This window comes from Bos javanicus, chromosome 2 (genome assembly GCF_032452875.1).
Source record: "Bos javanicus breed banteng chromosome 2, ARS-OSU_banteng_1.0, whole genome shotgun sequence".
Lineage (NCBI taxonomy): Eukaryota > Metazoa > Chordata > Mammalia > Artiodactyla > Bovidae > Bos > Bos javanicus.
In genome coordinates this window covers 135723984-135747518 of record NC_083869.1, presented here as the reverse complement: position 1 = coordinate 135747518, position 23535 = coordinate 135723984, and the positions used below count along the sequence as shown (strand labels likewise).

Genomic DNA, 23535 nt, shown 5'->3' with positions numbered 1-23535 from the left:
TTTGCCTGGGATTGACCTCGTTCCTCTGTAGCCTGGATGATGAGCTGGTGCATTTTGTGTATCCGAGAAACTTGAACTCAGTGCTCAAGAGCCAGAAAGACAGTGCTGCTGTTAGCTGTAATGCTAAGAACAGTGACTGTGAGATGCTGGTTGAAATCTTTTTTTTTTTTTTTTTTTTTTTTTCTTTTTTTGAGCTGTGCTTCAATGCTTGTGGGTTCCCCGACCAGGGATTGAACCCAGGCCCTCAACAGTGAAAGTGTCAAGTCCTAACCACTAGACCACCAGGGAGTGCCTTGAAATCTTGATTATAAGTGGGAAATAACTTTTTAACACCTGGCCAAGTGGAAAGAGAGAATGTGAATAACGTGCTCAGACCTCTTGGGGAAATGGAACAGCTCTGCTCTCGGGCTCCTGTATCTGTAGTTCCCACTGACGACCTCTGGTAACCTGTAACCTGTGGACTGCTTGGGGACGCGCGTTGCATTCTGACTGTTGGATCTGCACGCCTTTCCCTGGCCTTGCTTGCTCCCCACGGCCCCACCCTGGCGCCCACCTGCTCCGTTGTGCTTCCTGCCCTGCTGCCTGTGATCCTGACTAACCTGTGGTGAGGGTACCTTTGGGTGTTTGAATCAAACCTGGTGTGGGGGAGCGATAGAGACTTTGCTCCATCCCCCGAAGTCTGTAGGTCTGGTATTTCCTTTGGGAGAGAAGCCTTGCTGTCTTCATTATAAAAAGGAGCAAGAAAGGATAGGTTGCCCTGGGCAGTCAGTGACCCGCTTTCTGCATCCGTGGCAGGACGGAAATCAGGAGGTAGGCTAAGGGTTCAAGTGCCAGGTGTGATTTGGGGACAAGTCACTACTTACCGAGTGAACAATTTATCGATAATCTAACGGAAAATGTTGTTCTAGCCAACCTGAAGACTGTAGTCAGCCTCAGCTCTGAGAGCAGTTTCAGAGAGGTGGGGGCAGGTGCCGTGTGGTGTGCTGAGGGCTGTGTGTGGTCCGGGCACACGGCTCCGTCGGTCCTGCTGCTCTCGAGGGACGGGTGTCTTAGTTAGGCCTTCAGTGCTTTTCTCAAGTGTGGGGCGATGCGAGAGGCTGGCTCGGTGAACATTTCTCCTGAAAATAGGTAGCTGCCTGAGGACCGGTCCTGCCCGCGTCCCCAGAGCACAGGGCCTCGCCCTGACCTCCGCCCTGCCTTCTTCCCAAGGGCGTGGAGACCTGGCTGGGTGCCTAGCGGCGGTGCTTGTAGAACAGGGTGGGGGGCAACATTCTTTACTGAACAGCCCCTTTTGCTTTCGGTCTTCGGTCTTCGTTTCAGCCAAGCTGTGGGAGGCATTTTATGAGCAGTTTGCCCGGAGTGCTGGGAATGCCCATCTCCAGGTCAGGTGGCGATTTTGTTGATAGGCCATTTAATGTGCTACTGGACTCAGCCCTGTTAAACACCTCTGGCCTGCCTGACTTACTAGGCTGTTATGGTCCAGGAAATGGTTCCTCTAGCTGCTGCTTCCTGTAGCCAGGGTTAGACTATCACAGCCGTTACTCTTGCGGAACCATATCTGTAGCCAGTTGTTTCAAGTGACCTCGTCACATTAATTGTACTGAAGGGTCAGTCACGCATTTGGTAGTTTAAAAAATGATAATCTTATGAAATAGGTACAATGCAGGTAACAAGGTCGTGAGTAAGTATTTCAGCTGAGAACTTCCATCAGGTGTGGCCCAGTTATCTCCCCAAGTTGTCTGACCTGTTTGTTCTGCACCAGCCCCTGGGTTTAAGGGAATCAGTGTATTGGCATAATACGTAAAGTTCCCCAGAGATGTCTGTACCTACCGGGGCGAGTGGTGGTCACTCTGACCCCTTCCACGATCGACAGAGGAGTATTGTCTTCTGAGGAGTCGCGTGCCTGATGCCAGGGGGAAACAGGGGTGTCCGTGGTTGAGCAGGCACGCCTGCCACTGAGGTCTGGTTCGTGCATATGCAGGTGGCGGTGCACGCTGGAGGGGAGCAGGGAGACCCCACGGACAGGGGAAGCTTCTGTTTAAATTTTTATCGTGCCTTAAAATTTTTGTTTCATCACTACCTTTCAGTGTTGTTTTCTTCATGTGTAAAAATAGATTAATAAAATCTACCTTGCCTAGTGATAAGAGTTAAATAAAGTTATCCAGGAGTAAAAAGATCATTCTGGGTGCTCTGAGCAGAACAAACTGTAGGGGCAAGAATGGAAGCACAGAGAATAATCAGGATACTGCTGGTAATTGAGACCAGGATGGTCTCAGCAGCAGAAGCATTGAGAAAATTCATACATTTTGAAAATAGAACCAACGAGGTCTGCTGACGTGGGTGTGAAGAGGCCTCAGAGGCGAGTCCAAAGTCTGGCCTGAGCCCTGGAAGACTGGACTTGCTGAAATGCGGTGGGAGGAGCAGGTTTGCGTGACGGGGTGAAATCAGGAGTTGGTTTTGGACACAGTAGGCTGAGGTACCTTTCGAAATCCAAGTGGGACTGTGTATGTGGATGATTTTACAGCTCTGGGACTAGATGAGGCCACTTAATAAGCCAGCCTTGACACAGAAGGGGCAAATTCCCCAACCTCAAGGGATCGGGAGAGGAAGAGGAACCTATCTTGTTATAGAAGAAATCAGATTCGAAGCGTGAGAGGGAACCACCGGGAGCGCAGTGTCTGGGAGGCTGAGTAAAGAAAACGGTGTATCCATTCTACTGATAAAAGCTTACTTCAGCTTTAAAAATGCCGCAGGGAAGGAGCGCTGAGTGGCGCTGAGCGGTGCTGAGGTGAGCAAGGTTTGGGACTCACCAGTAAGCTCAGCTGCAGTGCAGGGCAGTTTGGGAGGGACAGTAGAGCGCAGAGAGCTGAATTGAAGCGAGGTGGGGAGTGTTGCCCAGAGCAGGGCCCGAGCCAGACCCTGGGCGCTGAGTGTGTGCTTGCTGCTTCACGCTGACACAGATAGGACCCAGCTGAGTGGGTTGCATACCCCTGAACACCATGCCTCCTGGGTCCTTCAGGCACTCAGTCACCAGCTGCTGACAGACGAAATGGACAGGAGGGAGACTTGTCATTCTAAGGTCAGGTCTAAAGCAGTGTTACCCAGCAGAAGTATCCTGCAGGCCACATAGGTAATGTAAAGTTTTCTAGAAGCCATATTTGGAAAGTATAAAGAAACACATGAAATTAGTATTTTTAATTCAATATATACAAAGTAGTATCAAATCAACACATAAACAATATTGAAAATACATTAATGAGCTGTGTTACACTTTTTTTTTAACTGAGACTGGGAAGTCAGCTGTTTAGAGCACCTCTCGGTTTGGACCAGCCACGTGTCAAGCGTGTCCCAGCCGCGTACGGCAGCACCCCTGCGCACAGAGTGGCCCAGCTGGATCTGATGCAGAGGAGAGTGTGCCCAAAGGGTTCCCCCTTTCTGGTCAGGCGCGCAGGGATCTAGAAAGCTCTGTGAAACTGGGGAAAGAAAGCAGGAAGTGGTTTTCCCTTCCAAGCAAATAGAAATTGTTTGGTGTTGGCTGCCTGCCGCCTGGAGCCGTTTGCGCTTCCTGCTGCCCCTGACTTCTTCCAGTCCATCTCTTGCTGGCCCCAGGAGTTACAGCTAGTGTTCCGCCGTAGCTTCTTGAGTAGCATTGATACCAGCTAATAAGAACCTTGCTGGCCGCAGCTGAAGTAATCTCAGATGACTTTCTAAACCTAGTCTAAGGTTAGAGAGATGGGTCCCTTATCAGCTGCCTCTCGAGAGTTGAGCGCCTCTGTTTAAGAAGTGTCTTTCTTCGGGGCCCTTTCTTTCTCTCCCTCTGTTCTTACTCTCTCTCGCCTGCGTCTCCCCCTTTAAGTCTCTGCCGCTCGCCTGAGCTTCACCTCTGTCCTGACAGTGTTTGTGCACCCAGGGCACCCGTGGTTGATCTGCCTCTGCCTGGCGGGGCTCCCCGTCAGCAGGGACTGCCTTACTCGTCTCAGTCTCCAGCTGCTAGCTCGTCTCCTGCTTGGCAGGTTTTAGGTTTTCCGTAAATGCTTGTCTCCAGCTTTTTTTTTTTTTAATCACAGTGAAGCAAAAGGAAAATGGCCTTGCGATACATCAACAAAGCACAGGTTTCCTCAGGGAGGGCGCTGTAGCACTGCATCCCGTGCCCGACAGCGACCCACGTAGTTAGAGTGCAGCGTCTTTCCTTGTGCGGGAGTAACAGGAAGGCGGAATGCCTGCTGGGAAATGGAACCTTCAAACAGACCACCCGAGTCTGTGTTAAAGAGGCACCTGATGGCTTCACTGCGCTGCAGAGCTCTTCTTTGTCTCTCAACTTCTGCATTCTGCCTTTTGCTCTTTCTGATTTACCCAATCGTGTTTGCTCAGGAGTTATTGTTATTGAACCTGACAGGGATCCTGAAGCATCGCTGTAAAGTCAGACCTGGGGGAGGTGACTGTGGGTGCCCTCCTTCCTGGAGTGAACCGGGGGGTGGGGCAAGCAGAGGCATTGGAGACAGCCAGCCCCCCTGGGGCAAGACCTTGTCACCACCATGCCAGTGATGTGGAGGAAAAAGGCAGGGATGAAGCCCCATTACTAAAGTTGATATGAAGGTTGTTTGGAAAAGGTTTTGTGAATTGCATATCTGGACTTGAAATAGCCAGGGATGTGCTTTAAAAGTTAGGGAGACCTTTTTATCTGGCTTTAGACCAGATTTTGCTGGTTCCACCCATGAAACCACATAATCCTAAAGGAAATCAACCCTGAATATTCACTGGAAGTACTGATGCTGAAGCTCCAATCCTTTGGCCACCTGATGCAAAGAGCTGACTCACTGGGAAAGACCCTGATGCTGGGAAAGATTGAAGGCAGGAGAAGGGGACAACAGAGGAGGAGATGGTTGGATGGCATCACCAACTCAATGGACGTGAGTTTGAACAAAGTCTGGGATACAGTGAAGGACAGAGAAGCTGGTGTGTTGCAGTTCATGACGTCGGATACAACTTAGCGACTGAGCAACTACCCGCGAGTTATTTTTGTTTTACTCCTAAATGCAACCGAGGCCCTCGAGGGAGGAGCCAGACTCCCCCGGTGTGTGGTATGGAGACACAGGGGCTGCTGGGGAGACTGCCCCCAGGAGGCGCTGGCAGAGGTGGTCTGTGCGCCGGCACCTAGAGAGGCTGGGCCCGGCGTGGACCCTGCCGGCTGCAGTGCGAGTCCAGGGATCAGAGCTCATTGGAAGGTGGGCTCACGATCCACTCCTTGATGGCATTTTCTCCCAACTTTTCATCACGACCAGTCAGGCTCTGTTTCTCGGAGGAACTCTGTCTCTTTAGATCCCCCCAGGGTCTACTTGCAGGTATGTGGTTCCCAATTTGGAGAGCTGGACTACGTGAGCCTGTGGGGCATAGCAGTTCACAGGGAGCCCAAGATTGGTCATTCCGCCTTGAATTTGAGAGGAGAGTCAGAAGATACCAACTTCTGAAATGGCAACTGACAGAGACACTTTGTGCTCAAAAAGCCCCTTACATCGTAACTATGCTGATGAAAAGACGGTGCTTCCTGAGCAGGGCCAGGGCCTCTTAGGCCTCCATTTGGTAACGAGATTCTTGCAAGTTGTGTCGGCCGCCTGGTGAGTGGAGGGCCTGGGTTTGGCTTGGCCATCCCTAGGTGAAGTGGTGAAGTCTGTTTTTGCCACGTACGGTTGTATCGATACCGTCCTTCCTGCACTCTGCACCAAGGCCGGAGGAGTCTGCCTCTCTCGTCTGCCTCTGTCCTTCCTTCTCCCCTCCTCGCCGTGTGCATCTGTGTGTTACGGAGCGGGGCTCTCCCCGCCGTCTGTCTGCGCGCACACACGTGCTGGGCCTCCGTTCCGTTGGGAGGTTCTGGCTGGGTCACGGTTGAGACTGTTCACGGCGTCTCCTTCCACTCCTGTGCGTCCACCCCCAGCTTTCTGCTGGAGGTTCACACGAGTACATCCTTCGCAAGATTAAGGGCCTCAGCAGCCAGTGGCGCTGTGCGTCTTTCTCGGGTGTGTTGAACTTGCAGACCCTGACGTCTCACTGCACCCGTCCGTGGCGGTGACCCCCCTTCTGTCTGTCCTAAGGACCAGTCTGTCCAGGAGCAGCTTGCTGCCCACGGTGGCTCCTCGTGGCCCCCCAGCCCTAGGCTGCTCGCTCCCTGGTTTGCTTGTTCCTGCAGACCAGGCAGCGTGGCTGGTCTTGTGGAGGTGCAGCTCAACGGGTGAAGCGCTACCTGTGCTCGCTAACAGCAGACCTCGCGTGGGACTTTGACCCAGAAAGAGGAGACGCAGCATCATCTTCTGGAGTCTGTTCGGTGCTGCTTAAGAAAAAACAGAGCTCTTCGGAAGGAGAAGCTGCCCGTGATCGCTTATGCCCTCACACTTGCCTTGTGCCCCAGTGAGCCTTCCTCTCTCGGAGTCGAGTTCCAGTGCTGAGCTTATGGGTTTCTTTCACCAGCCATTGAGATTGGACCTCTCACACACGAGTCTTGACCTTGGGCCGGGCCTGTGTGCATCCCTGTGGAAGAGGAAGGTGCCCTTAGCTGGCTGGATGCCTTGTTGGGGCCCACACCAGGCGCTTCCTCAGGCCTTATGAAGCCGACGGAATCCCTTCGGCTGCTGCCTCTCTGGAGGAGACCAGCGTTCTCCTTGTAGTGTGCCCTGTAGGAAAGTTTCCACTGGGTCCAGCTCCTCAGAGCCCGGGCCAGAGAGTGGATTGATTGCATGGGCCTGTCCAGGGAGAGAATGGACTGACTCATGACCCCTGGACAGACTCCAGTGGGAGATGCGGGGCCTCCTCCAGCTGCTGGCAGAGCACCCGCCCCCTGCAGACGGCCCTGGGTGCGCTGGGGTGCAGCAGGCCAGCCGAGGCGGCTGGGACCGCTTTCCACCAGGGCTGTCGGCGTCAGAACCCGTCCTCCCCACTGCCAGCGGAGTTCCTCCTCAGCCCGGTAAACTGTCCTGCCCGAGGCCATGGGGATTCATGTGTGTATTAGTTACTGGGGTGCGGGGGCAGAGTAGGAGCCAGAGGGTGGAAGGAAGCGGGGCTCGGTGTCTGCTGGCTTTCCCAGGGGGTTGAGCAGTGTTGGGGGCGGCAGCATGGGGTGGGCCTCCAGCGGCCTTAGTTCTGGGGCTGCGCTGGGGCTGTGGGGCAGCTCTGTAACCTCTCTGAGCACCTTCCCCTCATCTGACGGAGAAAGAGAAAGCCGCTCTGGCTCACACAGGGTAGGTGTGACCGGAAAGGGAGTGTTAGGGAAGGTGCATTGACAGCCTTGAGACACTGCCGTCTGTTCCCTCTTGAAGGGCTTTCCTCCACCAGGCTCATTTGCTGGGCCTGGGCAGCGTCTCCGTCTTCCCACGGGCCCTGGAGAAAGAAGGGAGCCACGCCCTCCTGAAAGGGAAGCCTTGCACGGGCGCCCTCAGATTCAGTCACCGCCATGTGGATTTCCCATAGTGCTTTTAAAAACCTGCTAACCCATTATTAGGTCCATTTGCCTCGTATTTGGTCCTCAGAGCAATGTACAGGCAAGAGTCCCTGGAATGAAGTTTAAACATGCAGGGCTTTCTCATCACTCTGAAGCAGCGGAGTCAGCCTCCTGGGCGCGGCTGCCTGTCTGCGGGGATGAGTTCTCCCTGGCCCCTCGGAGCCCCTCCCCTTGCCACTGTGCTCCCTTCAGAGGGAGTGTGGGTGCTTGCCCGCCTCTAGAGGCATTTGATCTGACCCATTTGAAGACATCTAAATCCCGTGGATGTAAAACCTTACATTTATGATGGAGGAACTTGAATAGGAAGTCTCATTTTCAGATTGTAGCAAAATGACACAAACTTTAAAACTGCAAGTTAGTTGTGAAAAGCCCTTAAAAGTTGGTGGGCATTAGTCTAACATGACGGAGAAGGTGATGGCACCCAACTCCAGTACTCTTGCCTGGAAAATCCCATGGGCAGAGGAGCCTGGTAGGCTGCAGTCCATGGGGTTGCTAAGAGTCGGACCTGACTGAGTGACTTCACTTTCACTTTTCACTTTAATGCATTGGAGAAGGCAGTGGCACCCCACTCCAGTGTTCTTGCCTGGAGAATCCCAGGGACGGTGGAGCCTGGTGGGCTGCAGTCTCTGGGGCCGCACAGAGTGGACACGACTGAAGCGACTTAGCAGCAGCAGCAAATGTAGTTTGAGTCTTTCATAAAAATAAAACATGTTAAACACACCTCAGCATCAGTCATATCAGTGTCAGATTCCGTTTAGATTCAGCTTCATGTCATTAGGCGAGCTTCATATTGCTTACAGGAAACAAAAATAAGGAATGGAGGGAAGTAAAAGAGGGGGAAAAGCACATTCCAGGTGATATCAACCAAAAGAAAAACGGAATCGCTTTATTGATGTGAAATAATAGATTTTAAGATAGAGATTGTCACTTGCAATGGTAAGCTTTAATGTACTAAAAGGAATAATTATTGATTATTTTAGTCTATATTTCAAACAAATCAATAAGATTGTAGAAGATTTGAACAATACAGCTAACCAGCTTGAACTGTAGCCATCAACTATATTTCAGGACATAATTTGTGAAAACCAGCTCTGGGCTCTGAAGTTTTTGAAGAAAATATTTCAAAAACTGTTCACTAAGGCCATCGTTGTTAACATTTTGCAAGTACTAGAGTCCTTTGAAAACCCACCCATCTCACTCGGCCAGGGCTCCTCAGCCTCGTCACTGCTGCCCTTTGGGGCTGGATGGTCTCTGCTGCAAGGCTGCCCTGCGCACTGGAGGGTTTCAGTGGGTCCTGGTGGCCGTTTCAGCCCACTGGATGCCAGCACACCTCCCGTCCAGTAATGACACCTGAAAAACGTCTCCAGAGGTGGCCATATGTACCAAAGTCACCCCAGTGAGAACCAGTACGTAATTTTGCATATGATTGCGCCCCTCTCCAGTAGCTAGATGGTCTTGCCCTCCCTGAACACGGTTGAATGGGACCTGTTTTAAGAACACACAGGGGACAGCTGAGGAGCTCGGAGCCTGGGCTGTGCTCGCGCCGCTTCCCTGTCCCGCATGTGCAGACTCCCACGCCAGGCTCTGGAGGCAGCCTGTGGTTCCTGCTGCTGAGGCTTGGAGGACTCCGACTCCATCCTGCTGTGCAGAGGGTCGGCTTCTCTTCTGTTCTGGGCCTCTTGCTAGCTGCTAGTCTCAGAGTTCTAGTCCATACAAGTGAAAAAAAAATGATTGTAAAATATGTGATCCACGGCTCATGAAGGGAGAGCGTGCATCTGAGGAGCAGGTGATGACCGGTGTGGGAGCAGAGGAGACTTCATAGAGGAGAGGCAGCCGCTCAAGCTGTGTTTTGCAGGATACCTGGGAGTTTCCAAGGGGGCCGAGCCTGGAGGCAGGCGGACCACACACCGGGCTGCGGCACAGGCCAGCTTGGTTTTGCTGTGGTTGGTGTGACAGGAACAGGAGCTGAAGGCATGCGTGCGGGAGGCTTGCGTAGGGCTTGGACCGGACCGGCGAGCAGTTGAAGCGTCTTCAGTGGGGACGTGAGCCAGGCTGGCTCATGTTTGCAGAGTTGATGTGAATGGCTCTTTGAAGGACAGGTTGGCGACCAGGAGACTGGTTGGAGGCCGTGTAGAGACCCCAGTTGAAGGATGAGGTCTAGAACTCTCACCGCAGCCTCAGGCATGCAGGGGGACGAACCTGCAAGGAGTCAGGGCCCCACGCCCCAGAGGCTCGTGAAGGGAGGGCTGCACCCAAGACTTTAAGGACACACTGTCGTCCCTGGTCACAGAGGACGCTGCCCCTAGCTCTGAAAATAAAGACGTAAGTTTTTATTTGAGAGAGATTTTTTTCCACTTTTTATATACATTTTTTTCCTCTAGGAAATAGACAGACGGTTGGAAAAAAAACTGAAGATCACACAAAAGGAGAGGTAAGGCTGCTGTCTGGTCTGAGGGCTCACGCTCTCTGCTGTGAGCGCTGGGCAGTCAGTGGCGTCTCCAGCTGGCCGTTAGGTGTGGCAGGTCAGGCTCGTGGGCAGCGAGTGCTTCCTTTAGGGTCAGACACGGCGGCTGTGGGAGTGAGGCTGGAGTGGTCACCTGCGTGCTGCGTTAGCGGGCCCCTGTGAGGCGGTCTGCAGAGAGGGGGTGGTGCCAGGGCTGGGTGGGCACGGAGGCTGACTGAGGTGTGGGCACGCTGTCTCCTGGACGCCACTTTCCTTCTCTGTGACACAAGGGGGTCGGGCAAGAGAGTCCCCTGGACCCTGCACGACTGGCATCACGAGGGGATCGGGAAGAAAAGGTTCTGGAAGTTCTTCAAGACCTTTAAGGATCGCTTTTCCCCACTCAGGCAGCAGAGGCAGTGGGTTTGCAGAGCAGGTACAGGTTGAACGGCGCGGTCTGTCTTGGCCCTGCTGACCTGACCTGTCAGCGTCCCGCGGGGAGGAGGAGAGGGCCTCTGCGGGCTTGCCTAGTTTTCCCCGGGGGCCGGGGGGGCCCTGCCCGCCGCTGGCTTCCCGGCTCCCCGTCTGTCTGCGCGCCTGGTCACAGCGCCCTGGCCCCCCAAGACCCGCTCCAGGCCCCGGGGCGGCAGCCCCCACCCCGGTCCCGACCCCTCCTGAGAACAGGGCCCTGAAAGCAGGCCCCTGGGGCTGTTCGGTTCTGAGGAGGAGCTAGGTGACCACTCGGGGAGGGTCTTCGTGGCCCTGCCCGCCTGGACCCTCGCTCCCCACTGTCCCTGCTGTCCGCCCCGCCCTGTGTGCACACGCCCGCCGTGCGCCCCCAGCCGTGGGCGGTGCTTTTCCTTGGAGCGCTGCCAGGCGCCGTCTGCATCGTCCTGACCGCAGCCCCGCCGCATCCAGCAGACGGAGAGCCCTGCTGCGGGGGCGGGAGGGGCTCAGCTCGGGAGCTCTTCCGAAGGGGCCGCCAGCGTCCAGGAGGCCCAGGCCCCTCAGCAGAAGGCCGGGCTGTGTGGCCAGTCCCGCCTAGATGCCGGTCAGGGCGGCGGGCCCGGCCCCCTGGAACCCGGGTCTGAGGGCATGTTGGGACCTCGACTGGGAGGGAATGCTTTGCCGACCCCCAAGCTAAGGGGCTCCCACCTACCAGCCTGTTACATTCTGGTCTGCGTAGGGAAGCTGGGGTTTCTAACCGAGGCCGATGGATTCTGGACAAGAGATGTTTTGCCACCGGGGCCACACTGTGGTGGTTGTGACTGTGCTGAACACGAGGAGAGAAGTCTCCGAGTGAGCTGGTGTTCCCGCCCCCCTCGCCCGCGGTTCGGTCTGGGGAGCAGACCTGGGGCTGTGTGAGCTTAATAGGCAAGCTTGCTCTTTGGCGAAACCCTTCTTGAGTGAGAATTTCAGCGTCTGGTCAGAGGCCAGAGACTAATGGATAGGCTTGGGAGCGGGAATGGTGAAGCGGGGCCCGGCTGGGGCCTCCTCACCGCAGACAGGACTTCTGAGGCTGTGTTTGCTCTTCGTCAGCAGGAAATCCAAATCTCCTCCCAAAGTGCCCATTGTGATTCAGGACGATAGCCTTCCCGCGGGGCCCCCTCCACAGATCCGCATCCTCAAGAGGCCCACCAGCAACGGTGTGGTCAGCGGCCCCAACTCCGCCAGCAGGCCGGCCCTCCCGGTCAAGTCCCTGGCGCAGCGGGAGGCGGAGTACGCGGAGGCCCGGAAGCGGATCCTGGGCAGCGCCAGCCCCGAGGAGGAGCAGGAGAAGCCCATCCTCGACCGGTGAGTGTGGCCTTCGCGCCCCCGGGGGAGGAGCGCGGCCTGCGGGGCGGGGCTTCGCGCTGCGCGGGTTCCAGTCACATTGGCCGGCTCTGAGCGCACCTCTGCCGCTTCCTTCTGCTTAGCTTAGACCTACCTAACCCTCTGTGTCCTCACCGCCTCATCCGAGAAACGGGATGATGATCGCCTGCCTTATCCATTTATTGTACAATTAAATGGCAAGTGAGTTGTGGATGTTATCTTCTGGGTCTCATATGGCCCGCTCTGATGTTTTTGTGAATTTTCTCAATTCTTTTTTTTAATCATGGCCTTTTTGCCTCTGCAGCTCTAGAGGTTGCATTATGTAAGTTTGTCACCTCCCGGTAAAGCAGTGTTTGTTAAAACATCCTCTTTCTAACTACGAGAAGCCTCTTTGGGAGGGAGCGGGTATTCTGAGGCTTGGAATAATCTGTACCGTGCCTTCATTATTTTGATGGACTCCCGTTCTCTGTCCTCTAAGCCCTCATTTGGCAAAGGAGTAGAAGTCCATTCTCTTTCAGTTCTTCACAGTCCTACGAGTCAGCCATGAGCCCTGTGATTTGGAGAGGAGTGGTGGGGCGGCGTGGGGTCACCGCTGAGCCTCGGTCAGAGGTCTTAGCCTCAGCCCGGCCTCTGGGGAGCCTGGCCCCCGAAGGTCTGCGGGACACGTGCTCTCCATGGTCACTGTCACTGCCCCTGGACAACAGGGGCCCTGGGGCACTGCCCCCGCCTCTTCTAGAGTGCTGCGGGCGCTAGCGAGCAGGTGCCGGCCGCCCCACCTGCTCTCTGGGGCTTCCCAGCGTGGAGTTGTGCCGGGTGTGCTCAAGAGAGAAGCAGGCTCACGGGGCCAGAGTCGGCCGGGAGCCACTGGCCTCCACCCCAGATGCAGGAGTTGACTTTAAGATCTGGGGGCCTCTCCTTTGCCCTTTCTCAGGCCTCCCTCTGGTCTTCTTCCTTCAGGCCAACCCGGATCTCCCAGCCAGAAGACAGCCGGCAGCCCAACAATGTGATCAGACAGCCTCTGGGTCCTGATGGGTCCCAAGGCTTCAAACAGCGCAGATAAACGCGGGCTGCCGAGGATGCCGCCGCCCGCTGCAGGCCGCACTGCCGGGGCAGACCGCTGGACTTGAGCAGAGGGAGTGACCGACTGACTTGCACTGTGATCCCCTTTGCTCCGCCCACTGTGACCTTGACCCCCATGCACTGTGACCTCCCTTCCCCCTCTTCCCACTGCGATTGGCATGTCTGCAAGGGCTGTCCCCAGTCAATGGAAAGGGAAAGGGTGGGGGTTAGAGGAGGGTTGGGGCCCCCCCCAGGGACTCAGAGTAGAGAGTCAGGCAGTGCCCCTTGGCTACTTGGGGTGAAGCCAGTGCCAGCAATAAGTTTATCATGCTCGTTAATTTGGGATATCAAAACGCAGATGAGAACTCCCGTCCACCACCCTCAAGTGCGTGTCTTCATCACTTAAAAGCAAGTTCCATGGGAAAACATCCTTTTTTTTTTTTCTTTCCTTCCTATTTTTGTTTATACAAATATTTGATTTGCAAAAAAAAAAAGTGCATGGGAGAGGTTTTAGCAGTTTAATGAATTTTTAATTGAGAAAGGGTAGTTTGGTAGTCTACTTAAAAGTGTTTCTGGGAAATTCACTAGAAACATTAACCAATAGGACTTTGGTGAGCTTAGCTTCTGTGTTCCTACTGCTGCCCAGCCGGGGCCGGGCTCTGCAGCCCCCAGGACAGAGGAGCAGCCACGCCTGTACCTCCCTCCCCCGGCTGCGGCCCAGGGCCTCTGCGCCCTGCCTGCAGACTGGGCTAGCTCTGTAGGCTCAGAGAGCCTGGGGAGGGTGCCAGCCCCTCACCTCTAGTATTTTGGGAGATGGAGACGGTGAACAGACGTCCCCTTCCAAAACCCCTCAGGGTGGCTCCCTGCCAGCCAGGCTGGCTGCTTCTGGAAGGCGGTGGGGGTGAGGCCGCGGCTCCCGGCGTTAGGAGAAGGGCTGCGAAACTTGCTCAGTGTTTCGCTGTCAGCACAAGGGAAGCCCGGAGACAGTCTGACTCCAGGATGCTGAGCCTCCTGCTGAGTGCGGGCAGAACGTAGGTGGACTTTGCTGTCGCGCAAGACTTAGAACTAACTCTCGCGTGTCTGTGGGGCGCCATCGCTGTTGATGGCGTCAGCGTGGTAACTGTACCCAGGACACTTCCCTTGTGAAATCACTACCTTAGGAGCAAACCATTCTGAGTGCGTTTGGGGAAAACAAGCTGTGCATTGCAGAGGTTGGTAATGACAGACTGGTTCCCCCTGCGCCTAGGCTACCCTCCACCCCTTTTTTCCAGAGCAAGGGCCTGGAATGAAGGCAGTTTTCCCTCTGTCCTTAAAGGCTGGAGACTGGCTTTGGCTCTTTGAGGTGGAAGAGGCTTAGCAGGCTCCACCCAGAGCAGCTGTGTGCGTACCATCTGGCTCCTCTCAGGCTCTCTGATCTCTCTCGTTGCACTGCACCTTGCGTCCCTCAGCCAGCCAGACGGCCTGCCTGCTCGGCAGATGAGTGTTGGAGCGGGTGCTGTGGCGTCTGTGGTTGGGGCAGCTTGCACTGGCCACGGTGGCGGGCCAGGTCTCCAGGCTTGCTCCCGCCTGTGGTTCACCTGCCCTCACCTCACCCCGTGGGGATGTCAGCAGGGCCCAGCAAGCCTTGGCCGGTTGCGTCTGCCCCTTAGGAGTGGAGGTCAGCTGTCAGCCGAGTCAGCAGCTAGTCCACAGCACAGGCTTACCTCTGAGTGAAGCCCGGAAACGGTGCATGCGCAGAGCTGGACGCAGCTTCAGTGAGAGCCTGCGGGGTGCTGAGGGCCGCCACAGGCTGTTCTGCGGGGTGGGCAGGAGGGAGCTGCTGTCTCCACGGCCCCGCAGCCCTGACCAGGTTTCCGCGTCCGAGACGGACAGCGTCCATCCCTCACATGACAGTGGTGTCTGGCCCAAGATGAGACTGTCCTTTCAGCTGGAGAAGGTACAGGGGTCGGCAGGTGGGGAGGCCAGAGGTGCTGAGGGCCCTGCCGTTGGGACCAGCTGCCCTCGCTCCCCTCTCCTGGCGGGGGCCCAGGAGGCCGGCTGACGGGTGTCTGGATCGAGGAGGTTGTGGGGACTGCCGCTCCCGCCTCCCTCCGGCCAAAGATGGGCTCTGCCCGCTGCGTGCCTGCCTCCACCCACCAGCAGTCTACCCTGGCTCCCCAGACGGAGAGGTGACGGGCAAGACTTTGAAAAGAAATGAAATAGGAAACTCTTGTGTTGGGGGGAGGTGGGCGGGGAGATGGGAGAACGGTTTGGATTTTGTGTGTGTGTTTGTGGGGTTTTTTTTTTTTTTTTTTTTGTAGCTGTCTGTAACTTTCCTTAAGTGCTTTTTTTTTTTTTTTAAGTAAGCTGCAGGCTTTGGCTTGGAAAACCCCAGGGAGGGTGAAGGGGGCAGAAACCTGAGGCTGCTGCCCCTTTCTGCCTCCGTGGTTCTGTCCCCTTCCCCAGCTCCTCCCTGACCCCCGAGCCAGGCCTCAGACCTCCCAGCTAACCGCTTCCCATGAGCCACTACTCTGACGTCAGCCTATAACCAAAGGAGCTGGGGGTCTGGGCCTGGTGACCCGCCCTTCTCCGCCCACTCAGTCAGGGTGCTCCCCACCTGCAGGCAGGAGGCAACACCCGATCTGCTCCCCTCAGCCCTTCCAGGGCCCCCGCCCCGCCCTGCCCAGCCCCGCCATCCTCTGCTCGCCCCGCCTGGGGACGCTCTGCTCAGGGACGGGCCGGCAGGGCTACCCCAGCCTCCCCGGTAGGCAGAGACTCTGGAAGCCTCCGGGGTCCTGTTTTCGGCCATGTGGCCCCCGGGCGTCTGAACGGGGAGGGTCTGGGAGGGAGCCTGTCCCCTGCCGTCCTGCTCTGCTGGTCCAGCGGGCATGCCCACCCCACCCGCACCGCGGGCTCCTGAGTCGGCAGATGAGGCATTTTATAAATTGTATTTTAAATACATGTTTTAAACTTGTCAAAGCCTTGTCCTCGTTTCAGTCTCTGATCTTCTCAGCTTTCGCTGTGGCTGCGTGTTTCACTGCTGGGGGCGCTCTGGGGACAGGATTGGGGTGGCCGAGGACCCACGCCCATCGACTCCCAGGGAAGGAGACCCCTGGGTCTCAGCCCCCGGGGGGCCTCCCCACACCCGCCCCCAGCCGCCTTGCCATGGGGTCTGCCTGTGTGAGAGGCCAGGGTCTGTCCCAGGCACGTCCCTTACGTTCACCATTCCCTTCAGCAAGGGGGAAGAGTTCCTGCCCTTGTGGGGCTCCTAGTCTGAGGCCTGGAGACAGTCATCTGAGGACAGTCCCATTCTGTGCTTAGAGAGTGCACAGAAGGTCAAGACTTGCACCCAGGCCGCCTCTAGCAGGACACCTGGCCCTCGGCAGGCTTTCGGGGCGAGTCTGCCTTCAGGGCTCTGGAGCCTGAGGGAGCCTGAGGCCCTGTGCTCTGACAGCCGGGTGGCACAGAGGCACAGAGGCTGAGGTTCTTGTTTATTGGCTTACCAGGCCGCAAAAGGAAAATCCAGCAGCAGTCCCTGCCCGATGACCCGTCTGTCCGCAGGCAGAGTCAGGACTTCACAGGGTCAGTGGGTTCGAGCCGGCACAGAACTGAGACGGCCGGGTTCCCTGGGGGAGAGGCGGGAGAGCAGGGCGAGAGGGAGTGGCCACCCTCTGCCCCGGTTCATCCCAGCAGGCCTGGGGAGGACCGCTGCAGGCAAAGCTCACATCCACCTGGCTGCCGAGCCGGTTTCCTACTCCAAAAGCAGAATCAGACTCAAAGAACTTGAGAGTTAAACCCTGTGCTTGAGAAGGGCAGGTGGTGCCAGGGAGTCCTGGGCACCGAAAGGCAGAAGTACTCTGACTCTGGAACAATCTGCCCAGCCCACAGGCTCTCAGAGACTAGTTTCTTCCCTCTTCTGTCCTTTCCCCTCTCGTCCCTGGAACAGCAGTGTCTGCATCCACCTGGAACGCTGGATGCCCCTTGGATTAGGCCCCGGCCCTCTGACACAGCGGCGGATGGGCCTGCGCGGGGGCCTGCCGTGCCCTCGGGGTACCCACCTGCCTCCCTGAGAGCCAGTGTGCAGGAGGATGCTGTGGATGTCGGGGCCCAGGCCGGTGGAGGGGCACTGCTCCAGCTCATAGTGGCCGCCCTGCTTCCGGCGGACCGTCTTCTTGTCCAGCCGCGGGCAGAGTGGGATGCAAGGCACCTGGGCGTACGGGCTCTGCAGATTGGCAGCTGGCAGTGGTAGAAGAGGCAGGAGAGGGGTGTTTCAGAGCACGCTCAACCTTGGGAGCCAGGCTGACCCCTGGGAGAACCCGGCTCTGCCACAACAAGCTGGGTGGGTTTGGGCCACTCACTGGATCTCCCTGAACTGCTACAGAAGCTGGAGATGATTGTGCGTCCACCTCAGAGCTCATGAGGATTTAAGGGAGCGCAGGGTAAGGGCTAATAGCAGCTTAGAAAGGAGCACGTCTAGACACCTGGAAGGCTCCTCGTCCACCCACTTGGCACGCAGCAGGAGTCTGGCCTGCATATAAACTCCCCTTTCTGACACATGCGAGCTGAGGAGCCTTACGCAAGTTGCTTAAACTTTTAATTTTCTCAGTGTAAATGCGTGGGGTATTAATAAACACATGATTATGATGACTGAATTCTAGCACATCTGCAAAGGGCTTATCACAGTGAGTGACCCCAAGAGTGCTCAAGAAATGATGAGCTGGGATTGCTCAGCCCCTCTGCCCTCCCAATCCAGGCTCTTGAGACCAGCTGTGCTCCCTGGGCTCAGGCTCAGGGTAAAGAGTGCGGGGGGCTGGGCTGGAGCGAGTGGTCGTCAGCACACAGCTAGGCCCAAAGCAGGGAGCTGCGCCTCGGCCCCGGCTGGGGGAGCCACTGGGGGAGCCCGGGGCCCTCACCGTAGTTCTGCTGCTTCAGCCGGCTCAGGACCCTGAGGACTCTGCGTTCGGGGATTTCCAGGGTGTCTGCCTGCGAGGGGCTGTAGGGAAGCTTCTTCCGGGGCCGCAGCCGCCCTGTGGCCGATTCCGTCTCCCGAGCCTTACAGGCGCCTTCCTTCAGCTTCCGCTGGTAATAGCTGGGGAGGCAGCGCCGCCCAGCTCAGCACTGCCGCGTCTCCTTTCCCCTCCTCACTCCCTCTTCCTGAGCCCCTGTTCTGTCTGGCCAGCTCAGGAGCAGGGGCTCAGGAGCTCTGGGTGTTCATCCTGGCTCTGCCATTCACTCCTGTGACTGTAGGCAACTTACTGCCCTGCTCTGAGCCTCAGTCCGCCCGTGTGACGTGGCGGAACGGTTCTCTCTCCCAGTCACTGGACGTCACCTGACTTCTCAGGTGAGTCGGTCAGCATTTTATAGGGTTAAAAGCGAAGACTAACAAGACCCACTCAGCATTCAGCAGACTGGCCCAAGAGCTTGGTAGATGGTACCGTGAGCTCTGTCACGGGTATTTTTACTTAGATGTCCAAATGCTTTGTAAGCCAGCTATGCAGTTAATTCCTGCTCCTCTTCCAGATTTCAGCTTAAGGGCCATCTCTTCCAGGAAGCCCTCTCTTCCAGTAGACTAGCTGGGCTCCAGCTTATAGACCCCCTGACAGCCTGTACTTAGGCCATCACAGCCCACTTAATATTCCTAACTCATCACTACTTGCCTTTTCCCCACTAGACTGCAGCCCCACACGTACATTCATTCATTCAAATATGTATCAAGTGCTTGCTGTGTGTGGCCACTCATCTCAGTGCTTGGGGAAGGGCAGCAGTGCTGCTGAGTCGCTTCAGTCGTGTCCGACTCCGTTTGACCCCACAGACGGCAGCCACCAGGCTCCCCCGTCCCTGGGATTCTCCAGGCAAGAACACTGGAGTGGGGTGCCATTTCCTCCTCCAATGCAGGAAAGTGAAAAGTGAAAGTGAAGTCGCTCAGTCGTGTCTGACCCTCAGCGACCCCATGGACTGCAGCCTTCCAGGCTCCTCCGTCCATGGGATTTTCAAGGCAAGAGTACTGGAGTGGGGTGCCATTGCCTTCTCCGAAGGGCAGCACAGGAGATGTTTATTTAAGGTCCTTGTGTTGTCTCCCAGCCCCACCTCTTACCAGCCATTGTCACAGAAACCACTTCTCCATGGGCCTCAACCAGCTTTGCACAGGGACAGCCTGACGGGGTCTCACCTCAGACCGTACCTCCTGCTTCTTTGACATGTATGCAGCCCAGAAGTGCAGGGGAATTAAACGGCTGTGAGGGGCACCCCTGACAAAGGAGCCCGCTCTGGGGTGTACAGGCTTCTCGCTCTTCCCCTCAGAATTCTGAGCCACCACTGACAGTCTTCCTCAGAAGACCCTGGGGTGGTCGACTCAATAGCACCTCCTTGTATTGACGACGACTCCTCTGTTCACACCCCTTGCCTCAATTCTGCTCCCTGGTATCACTTTCTGAATCAGCTTCCTAGGCCCTTATCTAGTCAAGAGTCAGATCCTGAACAAATAAAAATCATGGTCCTCATGTGAGTAGTGATGGGTGCTTTGAGAGAAAGTAAAAGCTGAGTAAGGGATAGTGATGAACTCCGTTGTTCAGAGTCAGGGAGAGTCTCCAAGGTGGTGACATCTGAGCAGGAGGAGGAGGGAGCAAGCTAAGGGGATGTCAGGAAGAGGCAGGCGGAGGGGACAGCTTGGGAAAGGCCAGGAGGTGGGAAAGAGTTGGTGAGCTCTGGGAACAGGGGGCGAGAGGTGGTGTGTGAGGGGTAAGGGGGTGGAGACGGGCAGCAAGCTGGGAGGTCCAGCCCGCCGGGGACTCCAGGCAGCGGTGAAGGGTGTGCGGGCTGCTCAGAGCAATGGACCGCTCTTAGGGCTTCAGCTGGTGGCTAAGCTGGGCCTCTGCCTGTCCTGACAGCCTGGAGCTGGGGGTTTTCATGAGGGTCACACACAGGAAATGAACTCCAGAGCCCTCGCATGGAGACTGGGTCCAGATCCCTGTGTAAAATTACGACCTGAAAAGGCAACATCCTGAGTAAAAAGATGGACTAGAAAATAACTTCACCCAACGGGAGCCCACAGAACTGATCAGAGGGTGTGCAAGCTTCTCAGTCACAACTTTAAAGGAAACTGCTTGCTCTCTCCTTCCACTTCTTACAGGCTTGAATGTAGATGTGTTTTGGTAAACTGGCTTAGGATCGACCCAGGGAATGGTGGGACGATCAGTGGGGTAGAAGCTGGGTGCCTGAACAACTCTGCCTTCCCACCTGCTTCCTCCAGACCATCCATGTGAGAGAAATAAACTACGTTGTTTAAACTACAGCACACGGGTCTATTCCTTAACCAATACACTAATCTAGAATTCTGTGCCCAGCTGAGCTGTTCAGTAAGAATGACAGAATAAGCATTTGTAGGCATACAAAATCTTAACACTTTTGCCTCCCATGCATCCTTTCTCAGGAAGCTCCTAGAGGGCATGTTCTTCCAAAATGAGGGCAGAAACCAAAAAAGAAAAGGAAGATATACATACAGGAAATAAGAGACCTAACACAGAAGACAGACGGACGTTAAAGATGGTGAACAGATCCCACGAGGGCAGCGCAACCCCCATAGCGGACAACCAGTTTAGATGAGGTCACTGTAGCTAAAAACACAGAAATATCTAGGGTGGGCATTCCCATACCTGGTGTTAGCTTTCTAACCCCCAAAAGCTACTGGTAAAACATGCTTCCATTTTTTTTTTTTTTTTTTAAGCAAATCAAACCAAGAAAGAGTAAGCAAACCAAGAAAAGGTAATACATGTGATCCAGTAGCCAGAATTCCTATCGGAAGGAAGAATTTCTAGGATGACTACAGACTCCCAAGATGACAGCTCTGTCACAGGCCTAAAAGGAAATCAATCCAAAACTGAGAAGAATGGAGTTATTTAGAGAATGCTGCCAAGAAACTGAAGTTTTAGGAAGGTGCAAGAATTATCAGTGAACACAAAGGAAAAACTATCAAGGCAGGGCTTCCCTGGTTGTCCAGGGAATGACGCCTTGCAATGTGAAGGACCAGTTCAACCCCTGGTCTGGAAGATGCCACGTGCTACGGGGCAACTAAGGCCCCGCGGCACAACCAGCAAAGCCCGCGTGCCCGGAGCCCGCGCTCTGCAAGCGGAGGCCCCTGTAGTGAGGCGCACGCACCGCAGCAACTAGCAAAGCCCACGTGCCCGGAGCCCGCGCTCTACAAGCAGAGGCCACTGTAGTGAGGTGCACGCACCGCAGCAGAGCAGCCTCCCACCCCCGCCGCTCAGCCCTGCTCGCCACAACTGGAGAAAGCCTGCATGCAGCCGTGAAGACCCAGCACTGCCCCCAAAATTGATATTTCTAAAAAAGGCGATTGTCGACTGAGAAAATAAAACAAGAAAGAAAATTAAATCAGTATTATAAATGCTCAGCTATGAATAATTGCATAGCTATAATATTAGAAACCGCAAATATTTAGTAAAAAAGTGATAATATATTGGGACAGGGAGGAGCTGAAGGGACAGTTGTATCAGACAGCTAAATTCTCACCGTAACAGGAAGTCAGGAGACAGAAGTCGATAACCAGTATGTTGTAGTGCATCCGTAGCATGTAGACATAAATGCCAAAAATACTCAAGAAGAAAGGGGAAGTCTGGAGAGGGTGTGGAGAAAAGGGGTCCGCTCACGCTACTGATGGAGATGTGAACTAGCACAGTTCACAGTGAACTGTGTAGAGGTTCTTAAAAAAAATGAAAAATAGAGTTACCATATGACCTAGCAATCCCACTCCTGGGCATATATCTGGAAAAGATGAAAACTCTAATTGAAAAAGATACGTGCACCCCAGGGTTCACAGCAGCACTATTTGCAATAGCCAAGACATGGAAGCAACCTAGATGTCCATCAAAAGATGAATGGATACAGAAGATAGAATATAAAGCGGAGCAGTAATCATAAAAGAATGAAATAATGCCTTTTGCAGCAACACTGATGAACCTAGAGATTATCACAGTGAAGTATCGTCAGAGAAAGACACATGTGGGATCTAAAGAATGATACAAATGAACTTATTTACAAAACAGAAATAGATTGCTGTAAAAAGTCTGTGCTCCACCTCCTCCCATCTCCCCTCACCCCAGTCAGCACTAATCTTTTTACTGTCTTCATTGTTTTGTCTTTTCCAGAATGTCATGTAGTTGGAATTATAAACTATATAGCCTTTTCAGATCAGTTTTTTTCACTTCAGTTCAGTCGCTCAGTCGTGTCCGACTCTTTGCGACCCCATGGACTACAGCATGCCAGGCTTCCCTGTCTGTCACCAACTCCCGGAGCTTGCTCAAATTCATGTCCATTGAGTCGATGATGCCATCCAACCATCTCATCCTCTGTCACCCCCTTCTCCTCCTGCTTTCAGTGTTTCCCAGGATCAGGGTCTTTTCTAATGAGTCAGTTGTTCTCATCAGGTGGCCAAAATATTGCAGTTTCAGCTTCAGCATCAGTCCTTCCAATGAATATTCAGGACTGATTTCCTTTAGCATTGACTGGTTTGATCTCCTTGCAGTCCAAAAGACTCCCAAGAGTCTTCTCCAACACCACAGTTCAAGAGCATTAATTCTTCAGTGCTCAGCTTTCTTTATAGACCAACTCTCACATCCATATGTGACTACTGGAAAAACAATAGCTTTGACTAGACAGACCTTTGTTGGCAAAGTGATGTCTCTGCTTTTTAATATGCTGTCTAGGTTGGTCATAGCTTTTCTTCCAAGGAGCAAGCATCTTTTAATATCATGGCTGCAGTCACCATCTGCAGTGATTTTGGAGCCCAAGAAAATAAAGTCTGTCACTGTTTCCATTGTTTCCCCATCTATTTGCCATGAAGTGATGGGACCGGATTGCCATGATCTTAGTTTTTTGAATGCTGAGTTTTAAGCCAGTTTTTTCACTCTCCTCTTAACTTAGCAACTGAAAAACAACCAATTCTACTGTATAGATGTAGCACAGCTAATTTATCCGTTCACCTACTGAAGGACATCTTGGTTGCCTCCAAGTTTTGGCAATTATGAATACAACTGCTATACACATCTGTGTGCACGTTTTTGTGTGGACTGAATTTTCAGTTTATTGGGGTGAATCTCAAGCGGCACAGCTGCTGGATCATGTAAGAGTTTGTTTAGTTTTGTAAGAAACCACCAAACGGCCTTCCAAAGTGACAGTACCATTTTGCATTCCCACCAGAAATGAAACAATACTTACTTTGATTGCACATCCTTGCCCGCATGTGAAGACTGTCAGCGTCTTGGACCTTCACCATTCTAACAGGTGTACAGTAGCATCTCATTGTTGTTTTAATTTGCAATTCCCTAATGACACATGATGTCGAACATCTTTTCATATGCTTGTTGATCATCCATGTACCATCTTTGGTGTTTATTCAAATCTTTTGCCTATTTCTTAAGCAAGTTGTTTGATTTCCTGTTATTTCATTTAAAAACTCCTTTGTAAATTTTAGATAACTGTTTTTATTAGATAAGTTTTGAAAATATCTTCTCTCAGTCTGTGTCCTGTCTTGTCACTCTCTTGATATTTGGTATTTTGTGTTGACATTTGCACTAAAGCTACAACACATTGGGGGGGGATGTAAAACCACCTTAGCATAAATCAAGGAAGCGGCACCAAACTCCTCTCAGAGTCACTGTATTCTTCAGTGCCAGGCCAGGGCTCACATGCTGTAACCAGAAGATTCTGCATGGTACAACTAAGATCTGGCACAGCCAAATCA

The 23535-nt window shown here is 54.2% G+C and overlaps 1 protein-coding gene and 1 non-coding gene across 4 annotated transcripts in view; both read right to left on the bottom strand.

The window, feature by feature from the left end:
• Positions 1 to 215: 215 nt before the first annotated feature.
• TRNAE-UUC (transfer RNA glutamic acid (anticodon UUC)) lies at positions 216 to 288 on the bottom strand. Its single transcript has one exon. It is a non-coding gene; the product is annotated as a tRNA-Glu (tRNA).
• A 15965-nt stretch (positions 289 to 16253) lies between these two features.
• The window catches only part of SPATA21 (spermatogenesis associated 21), a 41860-nt gene continuing 34578 nt past the window's right edge, over positions 16254 to 23535 (bottom strand). For 2 of the 3 annotated variants that reach the window (XM_061395625.1, XM_061395627.1), the window contains 2 exons: positions 17693 to 17868; positions 16254 to 17015 (listed from right to left, as the gene is read on the bottom strand). In XM_061395625.1, the coding sequence (XP_061251609.1) occupies positions 16672 to 17015; positions 17693 to 17868 (520 nt within the window). In that variant the 3' untranslated portion in view covers positions 16254 to 16671. The remainder of the gene's footprint in view (positions 17016 to 17692; positions 17869 to 23535) is intronic. The other variant, XM_061395626.1, reaches the window with a different exon arrangement.